The 21,955-nt window shown below is 65.4% G+C and overlaps 5 protein-coding genes across 5 annotated transcripts in view; 3 read left to right on the top strand and 2 right to left on the bottom strand.

The window, feature by feature from the left end:
- Positions 1 to 28: 28 nt before the first annotated feature.
- Positions 29 to 3,785, top strand: CHLRE_13g586200v5 (uncharacterized protein). Its single transcript, XM_001693808.2, has 7 exons — positions 29 to 355; positions 604 to 723; positions 983 to 1,258; positions 1,751 to 2,036; positions 2,362 to 2,581; positions 2,779 to 2,878; positions 3,154 to 3,785. The coding sequence occupies exons 1-7, from the start codon at positions 138 to 140 to the stop codon at positions 3,284 to 3,286; spliced, it is 1,353 nt and encodes a 450-aa protein (XP_001693860.1). The 5' UTR covers positions 29 to 137; the 3' UTR covers positions 3,287 to 3,785.
- Positions 3,786 to 4,188: 403 nt separating this feature from the next.
- On the top strand, positions 4,189 to 7,511 carry CHLRE_13g586150v5 (uncharacterized protein). Its single transcript, XM_043069670.1, has 3 exons — positions 4,189 to 4,636; positions 4,777 to 4,967; positions 5,244 to 7,511. The coding sequence occupies exons 1-3, from the start codon at positions 4,219 to 4,221 to the stop codon at positions 6,909 to 6,911; spliced, it is 2,277 nt and encodes a 758-aa protein (XP_042917645.1). The 5' UTR covers positions 4,189 to 4,218; the 3' UTR covers positions 6,912 to 7,511.
- Positions 7,512 to 7,702: 191 nt separating this feature from the next.
- Positions 7,703 to 12,188, bottom strand: CHLRE_13g586100v5 (uncharacterized protein). The gene is made up of 4 exons (XM_043069669.1): positions 9,408 to 12,188; positions 9,025 to 9,143; positions 8,572 to 8,793; positions 7,703 to 8,226 (listed from the first exon to the last, which is right to left on the bottom strand). Exon 1 carries the CDS (start codon positions 11,975 to 11,977, stop codon positions 9,419 to 9,421), a length of 2,559 nt encoding a protein of 852 aa, XP_042917644.1. The 5' UTR covers positions 11,978 to 12,188; the 3' UTR covers positions 7,703 to 8,226; positions 8,572 to 8,793; positions 9,025 to 9,143; positions 9,408 to 9,418.
- Positions 12,189 to 12,246: 58 nt separating this feature from the next.
- On the bottom strand, positions 12,247 to 20,268 carry CHLRE_13g586050v5 (uncharacterized protein). Its single transcript, XM_043069668.1, has 16 exons — positions 19,835 to 20,268; positions 19,298 to 19,474; positions 19,013 to 19,102; positions 18,503 to 18,658; positions 17,968 to 18,056; positions 17,382 to 17,506; positions 16,965 to 17,083; positions 16,478 to 16,576; positions 16,225 to 16,266; positions 15,870 to 16,051; positions 15,304 to 15,411; positions 14,824 to 14,918; positions 14,182 to 14,392; positions 13,638 to 13,875; positions 13,180 to 13,404; positions 12,247 to 12,917 (listed from the first exon to the last, which is right to left on the bottom strand). The coding sequence occupies exons 1-16, from the start codon at positions 20,087 to 20,089 to the stop codon at positions 12,777 to 12,779; spliced, it is 2,352 nt and encodes a 783-aa protein (XP_042917643.1). The 5' UTR covers positions 20,090 to 20,268; the 3' UTR covers positions 12,247 to 12,776.
- A 100-nt stretch (positions 20,269 to 20,368) lies between these two features.
- Positions 20,369 to 21,955, top strand: part of CHLRE_13g586000v5 (uncharacterized protein) — a 6,466-nt gene continuing 4,879 nt past the window's right edge. The window contains exons 1-3 of the mRNA XM_043069667.1: positions 20,369 to 20,691; positions 20,952 to 21,201; positions 21,685 to 21,944. Of these exons, the coding sequence (XP_042917642.1) occupies positions 20,618 to 20,691; positions 20,952 to 21,201; positions 21,685 to 21,944 (584 nt within the window). The 5' untranslated portion in view covers positions 20,369 to 20,617. The remainder of the gene's footprint in view (positions 20,692 to 20,951; positions 21,202 to 21,684; positions 21,945 to 21,955) is intronic.

Here is a 21,955-nt window from a genome sequence, read left to right as displayed (position 1 = left end):
TTGCCTGGCTTCGGTCGGTTGAATCCTACAAACCTGCATGTGTACTAACAAGTCAAGGAAAAATGAGTCCAGTAGCAATATTAGAACGGATATCGGACGCGCTGCGTTCGACAAGCAAGCTTCCTGAAGTCTTTACAATGCTTGCTGAAGCCAGGAGCAAGCCCAACGGCGCTGATGCGTGGCTAGGAGTCGCAAAGTCCGCTCTGCAGAACGGAGACCCCGAACGGTGCAAAGTACTATTGACATCCTGGCTCGAGCAAGACCCGCACAATGTGGCGTTCAACGTGCTGCTATCGAAAGCATTGCAACAAGTGGGCACGCCGGAGGCGCTGGAGAAGAGCGTGGCAGCTGCACGGTGAGGTCGAAGCTGGCGTTGGGTGCGGGGCTGCCCGTCGCGGAGCGCGCAGCTCCCGAGCGATTGGACCTCCGGCGAGCTGCTGGGAGGAAGTCGCGGGTGGCGCCGCAGGCATCGCGTGTTGCAGGCAAAGCAGCAGCCTTGAAGGAGCATTGCAAGAAGGGGCTTTGGGTCGTTTCGGGCCCCGCCTGGCACGCACTCGGGGCGGCCTTCACTTCCGCCTCCCCATCCGCCAACGTTACACACAGGTCAGCTGTCAAGGCGGCGGCCGGCGGCGACGTCCTGCCAGCCACCGTGCAGCTGGCGGTGGCGCTGGGAGCGCGGGCGCGGGTGCACGTGCGGCAGCAGACCGAGCGGCAGAACGACAGGTGCGTGTGCGTGTATGCGCTGCGGCAGGAAGTGCTGACGGAGTCGGTGGTGCTAGCGGCTTGTTCACCAAGCGGCGTACAGCGGGCAAAGCAATGAATGCCAGTGTGGAAGCCGCAAGCGATCAGTTCTGTTGAATGGCTGGGGTTTGGAGCTGGGCATACACGTCCAGGTCTGCGCAGCGACCGCCCTATCGACCACACAACCGCTGCTGCGCCCCCCCCCCACACACACACCCACACCCACACACCCACTCGCCAGGGCGGAGGCGGTGCAGCTGCTGAGCGTGCTACTCGACTCGGGCGCGGCAGTAGCCGCCGGCGCCGCCCCCGCCGCCCTGGCGGGCGCCCGCTACAGCCTGGCGCTGCTGCAGGCGGAGGCGGGGCACGCCGCCGCCGCCATGGCCAGCGCGCGGGCGGCTCTGCAGGACGCGCAGGCGGCGGCGGCGGGGTCGTCGTCGTCGTCGGCGGCGGCGGCGGGCGCCCCGGCGGTGACGGCGCTGTGCCTGGTGCTGGTGTCGGTGCTGCTGTCGTCCAGGTGTGTGTGTGTGTGTGTGTGTGTGTGTGTGTGTGTGTGTGACTGTGTATGACTGTGTGTATGTTTGTGTATTGGGGTTGGGGAAGCGATGGCAATGGAGCATGTGTGGAGGGCATGGGCGGGGGGCATTGGGTTGGAGGGCGGGGGCTGGAGTCGGAGGGCCTTGTTTGAGGCTGACTGATGCAGTTTGTGTGTGTGTGTGTGTGGGAGGGGGGGCGGGGAGGCGGGCAGCAGTGAGCATCCGGAGGAGGTGCCGCACCTGCATTGCACGGGCGGCCACGCACCTTGCATTCTTGTCCCCCGTACTCCGCCGCAGTCCGCCGGCAACCTGCTCCCCCGCGCAATCACCCGCCGCTGTCTTACGCCACCCCAACACGCGCACACGCTCATGGTCCTTTGCTCCCTACCACACACACTCTCTACGACGCTCAGCCTTTCCTCTCGCTCTCCAAACACCCAAACCGCAAGATCCACTCCGCTCCACGCTCACAGGCGGCAATTCAAGCTGGCAGCGTCGGTGCTGACCGCCGCGCCCACCACCGCCGCGCTGTCCAGCCCCGGCGCCCCCGCCCGGCCCCTCTGGAGCGACTGCCTGGTGCTGCGGCTGCGCTCGCGGCTGCTGGCGGCGCAGGACGACACACCCGCCGCCATCGCGGCGCTGGCGCAGGCCAAGAAGGCGCTGACGGGCTGGGCCACGGCGGCGGCGGGCGGCGCGGCGGCGGGCGGCAACGTGCCGGCGGGCTGGAACCTGGACAAGCTGAATGCGGAGCTGGCCAAGGTGCGTGGAGGGGGCGGCGTCATGGTTGGGGTACTGGTTGTGTTGCTTGCTGAGGCGGGTAGTGAGTGCAAAGCCCCGAAGGGGCTGGGGTTTGTGCGGGAGTATTGCCGCTTGCCAGGCACAGCCGATACGGTATGGAACACGCCCAGTCCTGGTGTAGCCCAAACACAACCGCTCTTGGCCGCCGTGCTTTTCTTTTGAGACGGCTCAAGACATACACATACTAGCTGCTGAAACACTGGATCGCACCTGATGAAACCACCAAACCTCACACAGTAACCGTAAATCACAACCCTTGCGCACCGAACGCACCGGCCTGCGCCAGGTGTGGGGCGAGCTGGGCGTGGCGCTGGCGCACGCTGGGCAGCGGCCCGAGGCGTTGGCGGCGGCGGACCACGCGCTGGCTCTGGCGCCCTGGTCCGCCGCCAGCCGCACCGCTCTGGGCGCCGTGCAGGAGGCGCTGGGGCGGGCGGGCGCGGCAGAGGCGGCCTACAACGACGCACTGGCGCTGGACCCCACCTGCGCGGCAGCGCTGCTGCGGCAGGGTGCGTCTGGGCGCTGGGGTACGCGGGGCGGGCGGTTGCGAGAGGACGCCTGGAGGGAGAGGGAGCGGTAGCAGGGAGCGATGCAGAGCTGAGCATTCCTAATATGTACAAGCCTGCTCTTTCTTCCTCGATCGTCTGGGCTTTGACACTCCCGGGCCGCCTCCGGGCCGTGCCTCCGCCGCCGCCGACCCCAACAGGCTCCCTGCACGCGCGCCGCGGCTCGCGACCCGACCTGGCCGTGGCGCGGGACCTGCTGGCGGAGGCGCTGCGCTACGAGCCCGCGGAGGCGGCGGGCTGGTGAGTCGCCCGCGCCACGGCTCGTGCAGGACCCCCCCCCCCCCCCGTCGCAGCGGTGGCCGGGCCGGGCCGGGCCGGGCCGGGTTGCGTCCAGCAGCAGTTGGAGCGTGGAGCGTGGGTTGCCCGCAATGACTTACCCACACCCTTGCATCACGCCTGCCCCAAGCTACCTAAAACTCGCACCACGTCCTGCGATGTTTTTTATTTACCTCGCTGCAACCACTGTTGCTGCTCCCACCTGTTTGCCACGTGGCGCCACGCCGCCGCGCTCACAGGTACGGGCTGGGCCGTGTGGCCGCCGCACTGGGCCACGGCTTTGAGGCGGAGGCGCACCTGCTGACGGCGGTGCAGCTGGCGGGCGCCGCGCCGCTGCTGCCGTACTCGGAGCTGCCGCTGGCGCCGCCGTAGGTAGTGGGTGGGGGGTGGCGCGAAGCAGAGAGTGCGTCGTGGGAAGGAAGAGCGAGCAGGTGGCGTTGATTGTGAGGTGGTGAAGGTGCATCGTGGAGATGTAGAAGTGCCGCATTCAGGACCGTGCGTGGACTGTTTTGGGGTACGGACGCTTGGCGAGGTGGAGCGGCAGATGGGGTGGGCACACGTTCAGCAGGTTGTGCCGGTGCCGACGGAGTTGGTGAGACCGGCTGGCGCAGAAGTCCGACACGGCCATACGGTACATTGCGGCTGCTGGGCATGCGGATGTGCGCCATTCCCAGCTGAAGTCATGATTGGCAAACCGTAGGCACGAAGAGAGCGGAAGTGGATTCAACCGTGAATAGCTCGAATGGCGGGAAGTCACTGGGGGTCAGGTTGCTCGGGTCTCGGTAGCTAGCGGGAAGTAGGTCAAGTTAGCAACTCTTATTGCTTATTCAACAAGGCCAAGAATGCTTTCAATTTGTAAGCCTCGAGTCCTGCGGGCCGCCGGCCCTTGCTGCAGCAGCAGCGCGGGCGCTCGCCGCCCCCGCTGCTGTGCGGTGCTGTCGGCTGCTGCCGGCGATAGGAGCGGCTGCTACCGACCGCACAGCAGCAGCAGCAGCGTTGCAAGGGCAGGAGCCGCAGCAGCGGGACGGGTCGGGTCCCTGCGTTTGGCCTGTGTGGCGCGGGCGGTGGGTCCGAAGGACGAGGAGCCTGCCGCCCCGGAGGCGCAGGCAGCAGCACGAGCAGCGCAGCAGCAGCAAGCGGCGCGGGCGCGGGTGCAGAGCTTTAATGCCGCCGCGAAGCGGGTCTTCTCGCTGCAGACTCTCCGCGAGCCGCCACGCGAGCCGCCGCCGCTGTCAGCGCTGCCAGCTGAGCCCCTGCCTGCGGACTCCATTCCTCCGCTGCTGGAGTGGGTGACGACTGCGCGCATGCGGCCGGTGGCGGTGCAGAGCATTCTGGAGCAGCACTGCAGCCCAGGGGTGCGGCGGATTGTGGCGGCGGCGGCGCGGCTGGCGGAGGCGGAGCAGGAGGAGCAGTCACGGAAGGGCAAGGGTGGTGGCGGCGGCATTCTCATCACCTCAGCGCACCTGGCCCTGGCAGCACTGGCGGAGCATGATGGCGATGTGGACTGCGCCGCCGCCCTGGGTGTGCTGCACCACTCGCAGGCGGGTCTGTCGCGTCGGCGCTGTGCGGAGGTGCTGGCAGAGCGGGCGGCGCAGGAGCGGCGCTGGCGGGAGGAGGAGACGCGGCAGTACGAGGACAGTGGCAGTAGCAGTGGCACAAGCATTTTCTCCGCCCCCGCGCTGCACTTCGTCTTCCAGTCCTATCGCTGGGCCGTGTTTAAGGGTGAGTGGTGCGGTTCGGCTCCTGTGCATGGGTGCCGCCTGCCGTGCCTCCCGAACCATCGCGCGAATCCCCCCTCGCTGAACGACTTGGCAAGCGCGCTTATGCCTAGCCCCTGCCTCTGCCCGCCATGCCCCGAGCAGGCTGCGACAAGGTCCAGCCCTGCCACCTGCTGTGGGCGCTGGCGGCAGACCCCCGGCTCAGCTACAGCCCCCTCCGCACCGACCCGCTGGATGGGCGTGTGGCGGCGGCGGAGGTGCGGGAGCCGCCGCTGGTGTGGCTGCTGCAGCAGTGCTCCGAGACGCTGCCCCGCCCGGCGGCGGTGTACGAGCAGGTGGGAGGGGGTACGGTAGGTGTCTGTGGGGTGGGTGGGCAAGCTAGCTTACGGTATATCTATACAACAAATTTCTTTGCTTCAAGTGTCATACAATGCGGAACAAGGGAACACCTGCGCTCCAGAGTTGTCCCCGCCAAGCCATGCCCTGGTGACCACCGCCCTACCTCATGTGCATGCCGCACTCCCGCGCGCTCCGCCGCAGCTGCCGTGCAAGCACGTGTGCATGCGTACATGTCTTGTTGATTGGTTGGTTCCCTACCTTGCTTCACGCAGCTGCTGGGCGTCGTGCAGCTCGGCCTGCAGCGGCAGGTCGCTGCTGCGAGCTTCGCGACTGCCACCGCGTTTGCTTGTGGTGGAAGCACCACCGGGGCTGGCGGGAAGTTTGCCGGGGCCTATGGCGGCCTCATTACCCAATTGGACGGACTGGCGGGCTGGCCCAGCACTGAGCGTTCCCTCGATGACCTTGCGGCGCTGCTGCGCGCCTGCCGGCTGGCGGGTCACGTGCCCAGCCGCCAGCAGCTGCAGGCAGCGGACAGACTACTCGCGCGGTGCGTGATGCAGCCCCGGGGCACCTTTGTCCCCAGCTTCTGGCACGGCCGGTGGCCAGCTGTGGTTGAGCTGGCTGAAGCCTTTGCTGCGCTCGGCCGGAAAATGGTGGCAGTTGACGAGTTCGACGTAAACAGAGGCCTAGAGCACAGCCGCCTGCAACCAGCAGCAGCAGTAGTAGCAGCAGCAGCAGCCACCGATGTATTCGACCGGGTCCAGGCACTGTGCCGTGCGGGGGCAGCTTTGCGCTTCTGCTTTGCCACGGAGCTTTTCACGGACACACGTATCCCGGGCGGGTTGCGGCGAGAGTCAATGGCCATGGCGACGGCGGCGCCAGCGAGCGCCCCTTTACGCGCGCGGGTCCTGCAGGCGCTGCTGGCGGTTACGGACCTGCCTGCTGACGTGCCCTGGCTGCCCACACTGGCTGCGGAGCTGGCCGACGCGGCCGCAGCGCATGCAGACCCTGAGGACATGGCAGCACTTAAGACAGTTAGGGAGACACGGCCCGTCTCGGGTGATACGGCCCGTATTGCGGTGTGCGTGGCACTGCAGACCGACACCGGCCTTGCTGCTCGCTGGCGGGCTGGTGGGCTGCAACGGCAGGATGGTGTGGATGTGGATGTGGATATGGAGGCGGTGGCAGCGGTGGCGGCGAGCCTGCGGTGCGGGATGCCGCTGCCAGCACGCGTGCAGCTGCTGCATGCGCTTAACGAAATCCGCAAGCATGGCAATATGCCATCTTTTGTGGTGTGGCTGCATGCCGTCCTGGCGTCATCCATAGACCTGGACAGCAGCAGCATCCACGCCAGCCTGCGGACTCAGCGGCGCGTGGCGGAGGCGTACGCGGCGGCGGGCTGTGGCGTGCCGGAGGGCTGGCTGCAGCAGCTGGCGTCGTACGGTGAGCTGGGCGGCGGCAGCAGCAAGGGGGCAGCGGAGGCGCTGCAAGTGGTGCTCAGGGCAGCCGCGAGCGGCAGTGGGGCACCCGCGCTCGCATCATGCAGTGGCGGCAACGCTAACACCAGCAGCACCAGCAGCGGCACTGCCACCAGCCAGATGAAGGTGCTGTGCCAGCTGGCCAAACTGCTAGAACGTAACACCGCGGCGGGCTGGCTCTCGCCGCAGGCGACACAGGCGGTGCTGGGGCACTTGCAGACGCTGGCGGGGGCCGCAGCGGGCCGTGGCGGCATCAATAGCCTCGCCGCCAGCTGCGGTCCTGCCACCGCAATCCTGGCACTGGCTGCCACGCGTCCGGGTACCCCGGCTGCGCTGGACCCGGAGCTGCTTAGTGCCCTGAGCGACATGGCAGATATTGAGCTGCCGTGCATGGTAGGAGGCGAGCAGCAGCAGCAGCTGGCGGCGCTGATGAATTGGCACACCCACAAGCAGCACTACTAGCGGCTGCGGTGCTTGCCGGCCGGCCTGGTGATTGTGAATACGCGCTCAACAGCCGAGGCCAGGGGCAGCGATGCATCCCTGCTTGTGCCTAGGCGCCGCACCAGCCGGCTGGAAGTGGAGTGCCTTTCCGCAGGGAGTGCCGCACGGGCTCCGGCGGCGGCACCCGCACGGCGGCAGCGGTAGCCGTATGGCAAGACAGAGGCCGGCCGCCACGTAGCCATGAATGTAGTGTCTTGATGGGAGACGAGTGGCCGAATGGCCTTACTCCATAACTGTGGATGGCAGCTGAAAACGGCGGAGATCGGGGCGTAGGCATAGCAAAAAGCTTGGGCCAGGCCGGTATGCACGCCGGTTGAATTCTGGCGACTGGAAAAAGAGGGGAAAGAGAAACGTTGGCAAGCAGCAGGCAGTAGGGAACCAAGGACAACATAACGGTAATGGCCATGGCGTAGGGGGAGCCGCAGGGGCGCCTCTCTTGAAGGAGGCGCCTTTCTTGAAGGGGCGTGCGATGGGACAATGTTAAGGCAGGTTGGTGATGTCCCGTAGGGTGCAGCTGATTCCTAGACCCCAGCAGATGGCAAACTGTAAACATTTTTGCAACGGCAGTGCACGAGTGCGCGGCTGGTCGAACGCTGAGTAGGAGTTAGTGTGACCGATATGCTGCCAGGCGACAGCACCACACACGCCAGAGGCGCCTTTCTTGGAAAAGAGTCAATGCGCTGACGACTGAATAGGTCGATAACGTGCGGTAACTGAGCAACGCGCTCGAATGGGCATAATCAATACAGGGCCGTCCGTTCGTGTTACACGGCGGTGTGTCCAACCCAGCCTGACCCAGCTCCTTGACACACCAGTACCTGTACCCACCAGCTCCTGCCGTCCTGCGACTGATTGCAAATGCATCCTCCATTTCGGCAGCACCTTTGCGGCTTTCCCAACAAGCGCTCATAAGCAGCACAGATTAGAAGTCCAGCGCGCACTGCCAGCCGGACATAGAATCTACAAACAATTCAGAACTCTCAAATGTTTCTCAGGACTGCCACGCCCCTTGCCCTGCCTCGTCACACACACATGAGGACGCACACGCGCAAGCTTGACGCCTTGGGGCAGAATCCTGCCACCCCCTGCACACCCTCTGCAAAGTGCAAACCCCTGCCACGTGCCCTGCGCCATGTGTCTACTACAGCACGAAGGACGTCTGCGCCGCCGGCACCACCTCGTAGCGCAGCGAGGCGCCGGAGGTCGCCCCAGCGCTGCCCGCACCAGCAGCCCCGCCGGCTGCTCCCCCCAGCACCAGCGGCACCTCGAAACAGATCTGCGGGGTGAGAGGGGTGAGAGGCAGGACAGCAGCATGGGGCAGGAGATGGGTGGGGACCATCCTGCAGGCTGGGCTGGCGTTGGACGCATGGTAATCGTGTGGGAATACACAGATATGCGACCCGTGCCCTGCACCCGTACGGCCCGTCCATGTCCCGAATGACCGAATCCGTTTCCCCGATCCGCGGTTCACACCTGCCATGAACAAGTTCTACACAAAGTATCCACCATGTGCGTTCCTATCCTGCCCACTTCGACCTGCCCATCCCATCCTGCCCATCCAACCGCACTAACCGCACACAGGCCATCCTGCCCATTCCACCGTACACCCAATCCACCCAACCTGCTCGAACAGGCACACGTCGTTTTGCTGGCAGTAGTACACCTTGGCCAGCACCCGCAGCAGTAGCTGCTGCGCCTGGCCGGCGGCAGCTGCGGCTGTAGCAGCGGCGGCGCTGGGCGACACGGTGAGTGTGACGGAGGGGGCGGCGGTGTCGGGTAGGGAGCCGGAGGCGGGGCGCACGGTCACCGCCGTCACGTCCGCACCCGGTGTGCCCGGCAGCACCTGTAAGGGCAGGAGCAGGAAAGGGGGAAGTGGGTTGCGGATCGCGCAGGTGTGTCATCTGTTGTCCCCGTTTCATCCCGGCCTCCCCCCTTGCCTCGTCACCGCCCCCACGCCATCGTCCTTCTGCAGCTGTAGCTGACTCACACCAGCTACGCTGCCTCGTGTCGGGTGCTCCCTCCATCCATTCGCATTCCCGAAGGTCTCATCCCGAAGCCGCTGGGACGCACGCACCTGCGTGTAGCTAGGAGTTGCTGCCCGCCCCCGCCGTCAGGTGGTGTGAGTGGAAGTCGTGAATTGCGCAGCGAGAGAAGCATAGGCAACGCAGAAGCTATGGGAACCCGCGCACGGCTCTGTAAGCAAGCAGAGAGAGAAGGTGTCGTGGCGAGGCGGCGGGCGTTCTGGGAGGGCCGGGCCGGGATGGGGCACGGGCGCCATGGGCGGGGAGGTGAAGCGGCACAGGTAGAGCAGGGAATTGCGGGGTGATAGGAGGTGGACTGGCGGGGCGCGGGCCGCCGAACGGCTCCCCAGCTACCCTGCCAGTTGCCACAAGCGCACAAAGAGCGTATGCCCTGATGCAAGGTATAAAACATAGATGCGGCTGTATACATGCGCACCTGGGGCCATATCAGCCGCGTTTGAAGCAGCTGCACAGCATGTGCAGTCGCCCGCGGAAGGAGGAAGGTGGTTGTGGCGGCGGCAGCGTCGGCGGCAACGGCGGCGGCAGCGGCGGCGGCACCGCTGCGCTGCCACTTGCACCGCTGGCGCCCACCTCCGGCTCAACGGATCTCGCAGACCCCACAGCAGCCTGCATGTTGCTTTCGCCCCCGCCACCGCCGCCACCGCCGTGACCGCCGCCGTGGCTACTGCCACCTGAAGTGGCGGCGGCTGCAGCCTGCTGTGATGCGGTGACTGGCCAAGTCTCAGCCACGCCGCCGCCGCCACCGGCACTGGTGACCACACCGCCACTGCAGCTGTCAATTAGCGGCTGCGTGCCACCGCCGCTGGTGCCGACCTCAGGTTGTGGGCCGCTGCAGCTGTCAATTAGCGGCTGCATGCCACCGCCGCTGATGCCGATCTCAGGTTGTGGGCCGCTGCGGCTGTCAATTAGCGGCTGCATGCCACTGCCGCTGGTGCCGACCTCAGGTTGTGGGCCGCTGCAGCTGTCAATTAGCGGCTGCATGCCACCGCCGCTGGTGCCAACCTCAGGCTGTGGGCCGCTGCAGCTGTCAATTAGCGGCTGCATGCCACCGCCGCTGGTTCCGACCTCAGGTTGTGGGCCGCTGCAGCTGTCAATTAGCGGCTGCATGCCACCGCCACTGATGCCGATCTCAGGTTGTGGGCCGCTGCGGCTGTCAATTAGCGGCTGCATGCCACCGCCGCTGATGCCGATCTCAGGTTGTGGGCCGCTGCGGCTGTCAATTAGCGGCTGCATGCCACTGCCGCTGGTGCCGACCTCAGGTTGTGGGCCGCTGCAGCTGTCAATTAGCGGCTGCATGCCACCGCCGCTGGTGCCAACCTCAGGCTGTGGGCCGCTGCAGCTGTCAATTAGCGGCTGCATGCCACCGCCGCTGGTTCCGACCTCAGGTTGTGGGCCGCTGCAGCTGTCAATTAGCGGCTGCATGCCACCGCCGCTGGTGCCGACCTCAGGTTGTGGGCCGCTGCAGCTGTCAATTAGCGGCTGCATGCCGCCGCCGCTGGTTCCGACCTCAGGTTGTGGGCCGCTGCAGCTGTCAATTAGCGGCTGCGTGCCACCGCCGCTGGTGCCGACCTCAGGTTGTGGGCCGCTGCAGCTGTCAATTAGCGGCTGCATGCCACCGCCGCTGATGCCGATCTCAGGTTGTGGGCCGCTGCGGCTGTCAATTAGCGGCTGCATGCCACTGCCGCTGGTGCCGACCTCAGGTTGTGGGCCGCTGCAGCTGTCAATTAGCGGCTGCATGCCACCGCCGCTGGTGCCAACCTCAGGCTGTGGGCCGCTGCAGCTGTCAATTAGCGGCTGCATGCCACCGCCGCTGGTTCCGACCTCAGGTTGTGGGCCGCTGCAGCTGTCAATTAGCGGCTGCATGCCACCGCCACTGATGCCGATCTCAGGTTGTGGGCCGCTGCGGCTGTCAATTAGCGGCTGCATGCCACCGCCGCTGATGCCGATCTCAGGTTGTGGGCCGCTGCGGCTGTCAATTAGCGGCTGCATGCCACTGCCGCTGGTTCCGACCTCAGGTTGTGGGCCGCTGCAGCTGTCAATTAGCGGCTGCATGCCACCGCCGCTGGTGCCAACCTCAGGCTGTGGGCCGCTGCAGCTGTCAATTAGCGGCTGCATGCCACCGCCGCTGGTTCCGACCTCAGGTTGTGGGCCGCTGCAGCTGTCAATTAGCGGCTGCATGCCACCGCCGCTGGTGCCGACCTCAGGTTGTGGGCCGCTGCAGCTGTCAATTAGCGGCTGCATGCCGCCGCCGCTGGTTCCGACCTCAGGTTGTGGGCCGCTGCAGCTGTCAATTAGCGGCTGCGTGCCACCGCCGCTGGTGCCGACCTCAGGTTGTGGGCCGCTGCAGCTGTCAATTAGCGGCTGCATGCCGCCGCCGCTGGTGCCGACCTCAGGTTGTGGGCCGCTGCAGCTGTCAATTAGCGGCTGCGTGCCACCGCCGCTGGTGCCGACCTCAGGTTGTGGGCCGCGGCAGCTGTCAAATAGCGGCTGCATGCCGCCGCCGCTGGTGCCGACCTCAGGTTGTGGGCCGCTGTCGATTAGCGGCTGCGTGCCGCCGCCGCTGGTGCCGACCTCAGGTTGTGGGCCGCTGTCGATTAGCGGCTGCGTGCCGCCGCCGCTGGTTCCGCTGCTACCACCGGCTCCGGTCTGCGCCACCGAACCGTCATTCGCCGGCGGCGGCGGTGGCCGCAGCGCCGCACGTTCGGCTGCGGTGCGTGCGCGCCGTCCCGGCAGCCTCAGCCGGTCCACTGGCAGTGCCATGGGGCGTCCTTCAAGCACACACGTCATGAGCGTTGCTTGGAAATATTCTAATTTCCTGATGTAGTGCTGTTTGGCCTCATCGCGCGACCGCGAGTTGGGTGCGCACTGAGCCGACACGGAACGGTTGTCGAGGCCCGCTAAGTCGCTGTTGTATCGCTCGCGCGTCGGCATCTGCATCAACGGGTCTTCTTTGAACAATAATTTGTAGTCCTGGTACGCAGACATGGCGTCAAGCTCATAGCTTGAGAGTGTGCGGATGGGAGGAGCAAGCGTATCCTCTTCCTCTACAGGCACCGTTGAAGAGGTTCTAGAGCTTTCGGTCACAGGTTCATGCATTGTTGCGCACTCTTCTATGCGGGGCAAAAAGGCTAGCGGGGGAGCTCGTGACGTCCTCCCGCTGCGAGTTCGGCGTCGCGTTCGAAGTTGCTTCATTTTCCTTGGACCAACCGGTTAGACTTGCTAGAAAATTAAAAATTATGTGGCTGCATTGGGCGGTCGGGGTGCGTGAAGGACACTGATTCAAGTCTGAAATGTGCCCGCCATCATCTCTCAACGCTGGAACCCGGGAGTCTAATTTGTTTTGGCCTCTCCCCTCCTGTACCACCGCCGCCAAGGATGCTGACCCGGCATCCCCCCCGTCTAGTCCATATCGGGGATGGTACGGGCTGCGTTTTGGCGCCTGCCGTCCGGGCCTCCGGGCGTGGCATTTCCCAGCCCAGCAGGCTCCCAGTTACGCAGCGCGATGCAGTTCAGCAGCACATTTGCAGCTTTCTCAAAACTTCGCTCACAAGCAGCACAGGTCAGAACTCCAGCACGCACTGCCAGCCGGACATAGAATCTACAAACAATTCAGAACTCTCAAACGTTTCACAGGACTGCCACGCCCCTTGCCCTGCCTCGTCACACACACATGAGGACGCACACGCGCAAGCTTGACGCCTCGAGGCAGAATCCTGCCACCCCCTGCACAACCAGACAACTTCTGCAAAGTGCAAACCCCTGCCACGTGCCCCGCGCCCTGTGTCTACTGTAGCACGAAGGACGTCTGCGCCGCCGGCACCACCTCAAAGCGCAGCGAGGCGCCCGAGGTCGCCCCAGCGCCGCCCGCACCAGAAGCAGCCCCGCCGGCTGCTCCCCCCAGCACCAGCGGCACCTCGAAACAGATCTGCGGGGCGACAGGGGTGAGAGGCAGGACACAGGACGCCATTGTGGACCTACGGGCCTGGGGCACTCACATGGAAGCTAACACAACCTTCCCGTCCGCAGTCCCTTCCCGTGCTCTTCCTCTCCATCCCCTACCTTCTCCTGGCCCACCGCTTCCCCACCATCGCACACCAGCATGCCAGTACTTGAAAGGGCCACGTCCGAATCTCCTTGCCCACACATCCCACCCACCCCCCCGCTTCCCAATCCTCCAGCTTGCTCACCTGCTCGAACAGGCACACGTCGTTTTGCTGGCAGTAGTACACCTTGGCCAGCACCCGCAGCAGTAGCTGCTGCGCCTGGCCGGCGGCACCGGTGGCGGCTGTAGCAGCGGCGGCGCTGGGCGACACGGTGAGTGTGACGGAGGGGGCGGCGGTGTCGGGTAGGGAGCCGGAGGCGGGGCGCACGGTCACCGCCGTCACGTCCGCACCCGGTGCGCCCGGCAGCACCTGTAAGGGCAAGATGCAGAGGAGGAGTGGGTTGCGGATCGCGCAGGTGTGTCATCTGTTGTCCCCGTTTCATCCCGGCCTCCCCCCTTGCCCCGTCACCGCCCTCCTCGCCATCCTTCTGCAGCTGTGTCTGACTCCCAACAAGTACAATATGCCCTGTCCTTCATCCAATCGCAGTCGCCCATTGCAAATGCCTGAAGATCTCATTCCCACAGCCGCCGGGGCGCACGCACCTGCGTGTAGTAGTTGCTGCCCGCCCCCGCCGTCAGGTGGTATCCAGGCGGCAGCGCCACTGTCACACTCACGGGCGCTCCCCCCGAGCCGCCCTCCAGCGGCACCGCCAGCGGCGTGTTGGAGCGGATCAGTTGGAAGCCGGCGGGCACGGCGGCGGGCGCGGCGGCCCCGGAGGAGATGGCGGCGAGCGGGTCCACTCGCGGCGGCGGCACACCCGTCAGGGCCAGCGTCGTCACCCTGCACGTGTTGTGATGTGTTGTGTTGATTGTGTTGTGTTGTTGTGTGTTGTGTTGTGGGTCCGATGTGTAGTATATGTCAGTGCGGGCAGGGTGCGACAGTGCCGACCGTCAGACATGGCGCCATTCCACCGCTCGCGTCCTCGTTCCTCCTCGCTCCTTGCAGCCCACATCACAGCCCCGTCACTGGCCTGCCACAGCCAATGCTCATTCCCCACAGCCACAGCCACCCCTCCGCAAAACCACACACACACACACACAAACGCATCACACACGCACACACATGTCTACACACACGCACGCTCACTTTTTGGTGGCTGGGTCCAGAACTCGAATGGCCGCGTTGTTGGTGTCCGCCACCAGCACGGTGCCGCCGGGGCCGCGCGCCAGCCCCGCGGGCTCGCTGAAGGCCGCCTCGCGCCCCACGCCGTCCCTGAAGCCCGCCGCGCCGCCGCCCGCCAGTGTGGTGATCTCGTTGGTGTTGGGGTTGAGCGCCTTGATGCGGTGGTTGTACGAGTCTGTCATGTGTGTGTGTGTGGGGTGTGTGTGTGTGTGTGTGTGTGTGGTGTGTGTGTGTGTGGGGGGGGGTGGAGGGGGATGCTTTTGAGAGGGGGTCGTCAAAGGAAGACCCGGGCACGCCACGGCCGCGGCCACGCCCTCCTCACCCAATCTCCCCCCCCCCGCCCACCCGCCCACCAGCCCCGTCTCCAGCCCTCGCCTTCCCCGCCTCATCATGCCCCATGCCCTCCTTACTGGGATGGCGGAAACACCCCGGTCCCTCATGCCTGATGCCGTCTCTGCCCCCTTTTGGGTTATGGCTAGAATGAAATACCGTATCCCCTTCCCCTGCTGTCTACCTAGCTACACTTCTCTGCACCAATCCTTGCAACCCCCCTCCCCCCCTTACCAGCCCCCTCCCCCCTCCCCCCCTTATCAGCCCCCTGCTCACCCGCCACGTACACCACGCTGCCGTCCTCCGAGCTGAGCACCGCCAGCGGGTGCTGCAGCAGCGCCTCGGGACCGAACCCGTCCTTGTCGCCGAACCTGTGTGTGTGTGCGTGTGTGTGTGTGTGTGTGCGTGTGTGTGTGCGTGTGCGTGTGCGTGTGTGTGTGTGCGTGTGTTCTGTGCATGTTGTAGGCACTTGCCGTATGGTACCCTTCGCCCTTGCCCCCCCCCGCCTTGATGTACCACAGCTCGCATATGCGGCTGCAGTTCCTCCTTGCAGCGCGACTGTTTCCTTACGGGATTGGTTCAAAGTTACCCCCCCCCCCGCCCACACACACACACGCGGACGTGCCTCCCTCCAGACTCCCGTCCCCTCTGCCTGTTTCTATTTGCTGTCCCCGTATCCCCCTGCTGATATCCTGGGTCCCAATCATTATAACCTTTCAATCCCCCCTGCCCCGCTGCCCCTGCCCTCCCCCTTACCTGAACAGGTTGTCGCTGAAGAGCGGGTCTCCGCCCACCTTGAGGCCGCTGCCGCCACTGGACAGGTCCAGCACCCGCACCGTGGAGGACTCGCTGTCAGCCACGTACCTGGATGTGTGTGTGGGGGGGGGGCATGTGTGTGTGGGGGGGGGCGTGTGTGCGTGTTGTGTGTGTGTGTGTAAGTGGGGGCGTGTGTGCGCGTGTGTGGTGTGTGTGGTGTGTGTGGGCTGTGTGTGTGTATGTGTGTGCGGCGGGGGGGGGGGGTCGCGGGGTCACACGTGGGGCAGGCGGCGGTCCGGTGAGGCTACGTGACGTATAGGGGAGGTGACTCCCCTGGCGACGTACGGAGCCGAGGAATGCCACAAATGCGGTCAGAGGCAGGGAATTGGCTGGTGTGGAAGAGGGGCACGGCAGCACAAGCGGCACGGCACACTGCTGTCCGGCATCCGTGCCTGTGCATGCCGTACCCCTTGTGCGCCGGAATCACTATTGCTCCCTTTCCAAGCCCCACCTCACAACCCCCACCACCCGACAGCCGCACCCAACGCACGCCAACCCGCACTCACATGAGGTTGCTCCCGTCTCCCGCCAGTGACAGGCCGCTGGGCTGGGCCCAGCTGGTGGTGAAGGGCGTGGGTCCGTTCTGGTTGCGCTCAGCACCAGACCCGCTGCACAGACCCGCCAGGCCAGACGACAGCTCCAGGTCCCAGATCTGGTGCTGGCCCGCCAGCGCGATGTACAGGTACTCCTGGTGCGGTTGGCGGTTGGTCTTTGGTTGGTTAGTTGGTGCGAGCGGCGGTTGGTTGTTTGGTTGGGATTGGCGGTTGGGCGTTTGCTGGATTTGACACCTCGGACAGGATGGTGAGGAGCGGCGGCCGGCTGGATGGAAACCTAGAACCCCTTAACAGCCCGTCGCCTCACCTCCTTGGCATCCAGAGCCACATCCCAGGGCGAGTTGAGCGGCTGTGTGCAGGCAGGCAGGCAGGCAGGCAGGCAGGCAGGCAGGCAGGCAGGCAGGCAGGCAGGCAGGCAGGTGGAGCGTGGGGTCATGCACACGAGGTTACACCAGTGCAGGTGAGAGAGGCGTGGGCGAGGGAGTGCACAGCCACCAACACCATTGGGTTTGTACGGTAAGTGAGGGCATGTACACGCACACAAGCACGCACGCACACACCTGTGCGCTGCCGCCCTTGCCGCCGCGATAGTCCCGGCCCTTGGTGCCGTTGCCCGCCAGCGTCACCACCGTCTTCGTGGTGAGGTCGATAGCGCGGACCTGTGAGTGTGTGTGTGTGTGTGTGTGTGTGTGTGTGTGTGTGTGTGTGTGACCAAGCCTGCAGTCATATGCTTGCGCCCAGCGGTGCAGTCACTGCAATGATGTGGCACAACATCGGCTGCGACGCGGCCCCATCCACACAACACTGGGACGGCCTCGCAAGCCCTAGCAACTTATGATGCCCCCCCCCCATCCCTCACATGCACACCCGCCCCTCACGTTCAGACAGCCCTAGCGCCACCAAAGCATAGGCCACGTTCTCCTCCTTGCTCTTTTGCGTTGGTTTGGGTTGGTTTGGGCTGGGACGGCCTCGCAAGGCCTAGTAACTTACGATGCCCCCCGCCCCTCACATCCAGACAGCCCTAGCGCCTCCCCCCCTCCACCTCACCGCGTGATTCTCCGTGTCCGCCACATACAGCGTGTTGCGGCGCGGGCTGTAGGCCAGGCCCTGCGGCCGGTTCAGCGCCGCCATCTCGAACGAGCCGTCGCGCAACGCAGGGCCGTTGCCTGCAGCGTGTGGGAGCGAGTGAGTTTGCAGCACAGCCACGCACGACACGAGTTCTTGGGGTGCACTTGCACAACATACAGCATACAACAATTGTGTTTGAGGAGATACAGGCGTCCGTGTCATGGCGAGGAGTGCCGTGTGCACCGCCCCCTGTCCCCGCGCCCCTCGCCCCCAGCCCCCAGCCCCCCCCCGTTGGTTTTGGTTTAGCTTGGGCTGGAATCTACAATCCCCCGCCACCCACCTCCCACTTAGGGGATCGGAATCAACCAACCCCACGGCCCCCCCACCCCACCCCACCTCCCACTGCCTCGATGAAGTTGCCTGCCAGGTCTGTGATGACCACCCGGTGGTTGTTGGAGTCGGACACGAACAGCCGCCCGCCCGACAGGTCGGTCGCCAGCTTGCCCGGGTAGCGCAGAGGGCTGGCGCCGGCCTGTGTGGTGGTGGCGGGGGGGGTGCGGCCAAGGGTGCGGCGTGCAGGTGGGTAATGGCGGGGTAGTGGGGGGTGCAGGGATGTTTGGAAAAGCGGTACAGGATGCACTGAAGACTGCACTGGGGAGGGGGGCTGTGCTAGCCCCACCGTACTGCCGGGCTACGACACCTGCACTCTCCAAACCCACGTCCGCACCAGGATTTCCCACGACGCTTTTCTACACACACATGCACCCAACACACACACTCATGAATTCACAACACACGCGCCTCCGTGTCACGGTGTTGGCGCCTTGGCCCCCGTGCTTCCTCGCACAAACACACACTCCCCTCCACTCCACTCCTCGCTCTCCTGCGTGGAGTCCGGTTTCGCTTGGGCTGGTGTTTACAACCCTTCCCCCTCCCCCCCCCCAACACACACACACACACACAGTCGCCCGCCCATCCGCACCTGTCCTTCTCGTTGTCGAACTTGGCGCTGTGCACGCCCACCACACACACCGGTGCGCCCGCGAACTGCGCCTCCAGCTGGGCCAGGTCCTGGCGTGGCGTGTGTGTGGGGTGAGGGGTAGGGGGAGGTGTGTGTGTGTGAGTAAATGCATGCGTGGGTGTGGGTGTGGTGGTGTGGCAGGGAGAGAGATGAGGTTGGAGATAAAAGGTAGAAAGGGAGGGGAACGCGTGGGATATGGTGCTATGCAGTAAGTGGCAGCGGTGAGGGGCCAATCCGCAACCTCCAAGCAGTCTGAGTTCTCCTTCCGACCACCGGCACACACGCCGATGTGTGCACGCCACGTACACAGCACCACGCGCCGCTGCCCACTGCACATCCACGCGACACCCAACGCACACACACACACACACGCACACACACACACACACATCCAACACAAACACAGCAGTCAACGCCCCCCCCCACACACACACATCCAACACACACACACACACACGCAGTCCCCCCCATCTCCCACACACGCAGTCCCCCGCACCGGCAGCACATGGATGCAGTTGATGCAGCAGTAGGTCCAGAAGTCCAGCACCGTCACGCGGCCCGTCAGGCTGCCGCGCGCGGAGGCGGGCGCGCCGGTCAGGGTGAGCGGCGCCGAGTTGAGCCAGTCGGCGCCGCGGGGGAAGTCAGGAACCTCCTGCGGCATTTATGTGTGTGCGTGTGTTTGTACCGTACGTGTGTGCGTGTGGTCGGGATGGCGGAGAGCCATTAGGGGCCGTGGTCGGGGAGCACACCGGGCGGTTGGTCGCGGCCTCAGACGTGGCCAAACAGTGCCCGTGCCACCGCCCGCCTGTTCCATCAGGAGTCCACGAGCCCGCCACACGAACCAGACCGGCCAACAGACCAGCCAGGCGATCCACGCACGCACTCACCCGCCTCTAGCGTCCTAACCCCCTGGGTGTTCTTACTGTGGTTTCTGCCCATCCTTTCGCCCACACCCGCACACCTGCACCGCCCCCTCCCCCCTCCCCCCCACCCGCCCTGCCCGCACCTTGCCTCCGCCCCTGCGCTCCAGGTCGGCGATATAGCGCTTGAAGGCGGCCACCCTGTCACCCCCGCCCGCCACCGCCGCGGAGGGGTCCTGCGGGGGCGGCGGCGGCGGCGAGTGTGTGTGTGTGTGTGTGTGTGTTCCAGAGGGGGTAGCCATTCATCATGAAGCACGGAGTGATTAATCACAGGTTTGGAGTGCGCCATCAGTAGCAGAATTTACTGGAAAACAGTCCTGACAGCAGCGCCACCGCCACGACATTCACACAACACGCGGGCTGCCTCTCACCGGCGGCGGCGCCAGTGCGTTCATCAGGGCGGCGGGGGAGGCGTACTTCATGGCCTCCAGCCGGGTGCCCGCCACCCACAGGCAGCCGGCGCCGCCCGCCAGCGACACCAGCTTGAGCAGGTCGCGGCGACTGGTGCGGTAGCCGGCGGGCAGGTCCACACGCCCGCTCAGCCAGCGCTGCGGAGGGGGTACCGGTAGGAGGTGCGGGAGGTGGGCAGGAGGTGGGGGAGGTGGGGCAGGTAGGCAGGAGGTGGGGGAGGTGGGGGAGGTGGGGGAGGTGGGGGAGGTGGGGGAGGTGGGGGAGGCGGGGGAGGCGGGGGAGGTGGCAGGAGGTTGGGGAAGTGGGGGAGGTGGGAGAGGTCAGGAAGGTGGAGGAGGTGAGGAAGGTGGGGGAGGTTGTACAGGCAAAGGAGAAGTGAGGGCTTGCGAACGAGGTGGGCGAGGGGAAGGCGGGAGCAGGGGCCATGAATGGCTGGGCCAGAGGGCGGGGATGCTGGAGCTGTTGCTGATATTCCTAAAGCGCCATCGGCTGCTCACCTGCACGCCATCGCCGCCGCGCGGGGCCTCCTTGGGCTGGGCGGGCTGGGCGGGGGTGCCAGCTGGCGGGGGAGCACCAGGCGCCTCAGACGAGGCGGGTGGCTCCGAGGTGCCGACCGGGCCCTCGGGTGTGGCCCGGCAGGCGACAGAGTGCGAATGATGATGGCGAGATGCAAGGCCTACTGGGTAGCGTGCGCTGGCCGGGCGAGCGCTGGCGGGGCTCGCGCAAGGATGCATGGTTTTGGCGAGCAACATTTTTGTGGGCTATACAATAAAGTCAGCAAGCCAGTATCCTGATGGCTATGCACAAACGTGTCTGGAATGCCCTAGGTGCCACGCAAAGTCGTGGACGAAGAGAGCACAACGAAACCCGAGTCCTGGCACAAGTTTTTACAGCGGAAGACAGTAAATATAATGCTTGCACGCCCACTTGTACGTTTGTTATAAACGCATTCAACATCAAGCCTGTCTGGACGATTGCATTGTGGGATGCAAAATTTTCCAATATGCATTTGCACTACCCAATGATACTCGGTTCATCCATCAACCGCACTGTACACTTCAATTATCTGCGGTCATGCTTGACAGCTGACCCGCGTGACCCAAACCCACTTTGCGTTTGCCGACCGCATTCCTTTTGGCCAACAAAGCAGTGCAACTGCATCACTACTGCCTCCAATAATCAACCAGTAGACCAGTCGATGCTCAGCTCGAGGGCCGCGCAACACCTGTCGCCCATCAATCAGCGCCGGAACTTCGCCCCGGAATATTACCGTGGGCGCGATGTCTAAGCTGCTCGCTCGTGCGAGCAAGAACGTTGGCCGCACCGCGGTCATATCAAACAAGCAGGCCTTCAGGTGCGCAGCAAAGAGACAGCGGCGCTGGGCGCCCGTCCACGGTGGCGGGAGCCGCGGCGCCAACGCCAGGATGTTTATGCCCCTCTCCTGACAACCAGCCAACGCAGGGCCTCCCCATCCATCACCCCCTCACCACCATCACCATAACCTCCCACCATCGCCACTCCCCCACCGCCCACCTTCCCCACCCACCCCCACCCACCCCCAACTCCCCAAACGCCCACAACCACCACCACCATCCCCATCCCCACCTCCTACAGCTATGACCAGCTGTTGAACGCCGCGGAGGCCATTCGCGCCGACCTCGCAAAGAAGCTGGCGGCGCCGGGGGCCGCCGCCGCCGCCGGCCCCTCGGCGCCGCCGCGTGTCGGCCTCTACGCCGCGCCCGGGCCCGAGTACCTTGCGGCCACGTGGGCGGTGTGGCAGGCGGGCGGAGTGGTGGTACCGCTGGCCACCTCCCACCCGCCGCCCGAGCTGAGCTACGTGTGCGGCGACGCGGGGGTCGCGGCGGTGAGGCGGGTGAAGGCGCGGGTGCAGAGTGTGGAGGGATGCACGGGTGGAGGGATGGGGGGATGGGGGGATGGGAGGGGGGGCTTGGGGGTGGAGGGGTGGAGGCGTGGTGTGTGGAGAGGCTGGCTGTGGTTGCGGCACGGCGGGGGCACGCCGAGGAGGTACGGTTGGTGGGGGAGGAGGCGGAGGAGGCGCGGCGGTCGGTGCGCCTGGGGAGATTGGGGGCATTGGGGTATTGAGGGCCGGCGGGGCTCACACCTGCCGTACCGCATCACGTGCACAGACCCCTGCGTGTATCGTTCCATGCGTGAGCGCTCTAACACGTGCCAGACAGCATGCACGTTCATGTTCTGCGTGAAGTGAGCCTTGCGACCTCACAGTGTGAAAAGGAAGCACAATACTGCCCAGCAGCAATCAACACACCCGTCTCGCACTCACCCTCGCTCACTCCCCGCTTTCCTCCTGCCCGCCTTACCCGGCCAGGTGCTTGCGCCGGCGGACCAGGAGGCCAAGCTGGGGCCCATCACCCACGAGCACGGCTGCAGCCTGCAGCTACTGCCGTCCCTGGTCGGCCAGCCGCTACAGCCGCACTCCGCCGCTGCTACTGCAACTGCTACTGCCGACGCCAGCGAGGCGGCGGCGGACGCGGCGGCGGAGGCGCTTGCGGACGTGGGCGGCAGCAGCCGGGGCGGGGCTCTCATCATCTACACCAGCGGCACCACGGGGAAGCCCAAGGGCGTGCTGCACACGCACA

The sequence above is a fragment of the Chlamydomonas reinhardtii genome, chromosome 13 (assembly GCF_000002595.2).
Source record: "Chlamydomonas reinhardtii strain CC-503 cw92 mt+ chromosome 13, whole genome shotgun sequence".
NCBI classification, from domain to species: Eukaryota; Viridiplantae; Chlorophyta; class Chlorophyceae; order Chlamydomonadales; family Chlamydomonadaceae; genus Chlamydomonas; species Chlamydomonas reinhardtii.
This window is presented reverse-complemented; position numbering and strand designations above follow the sequence as displayed.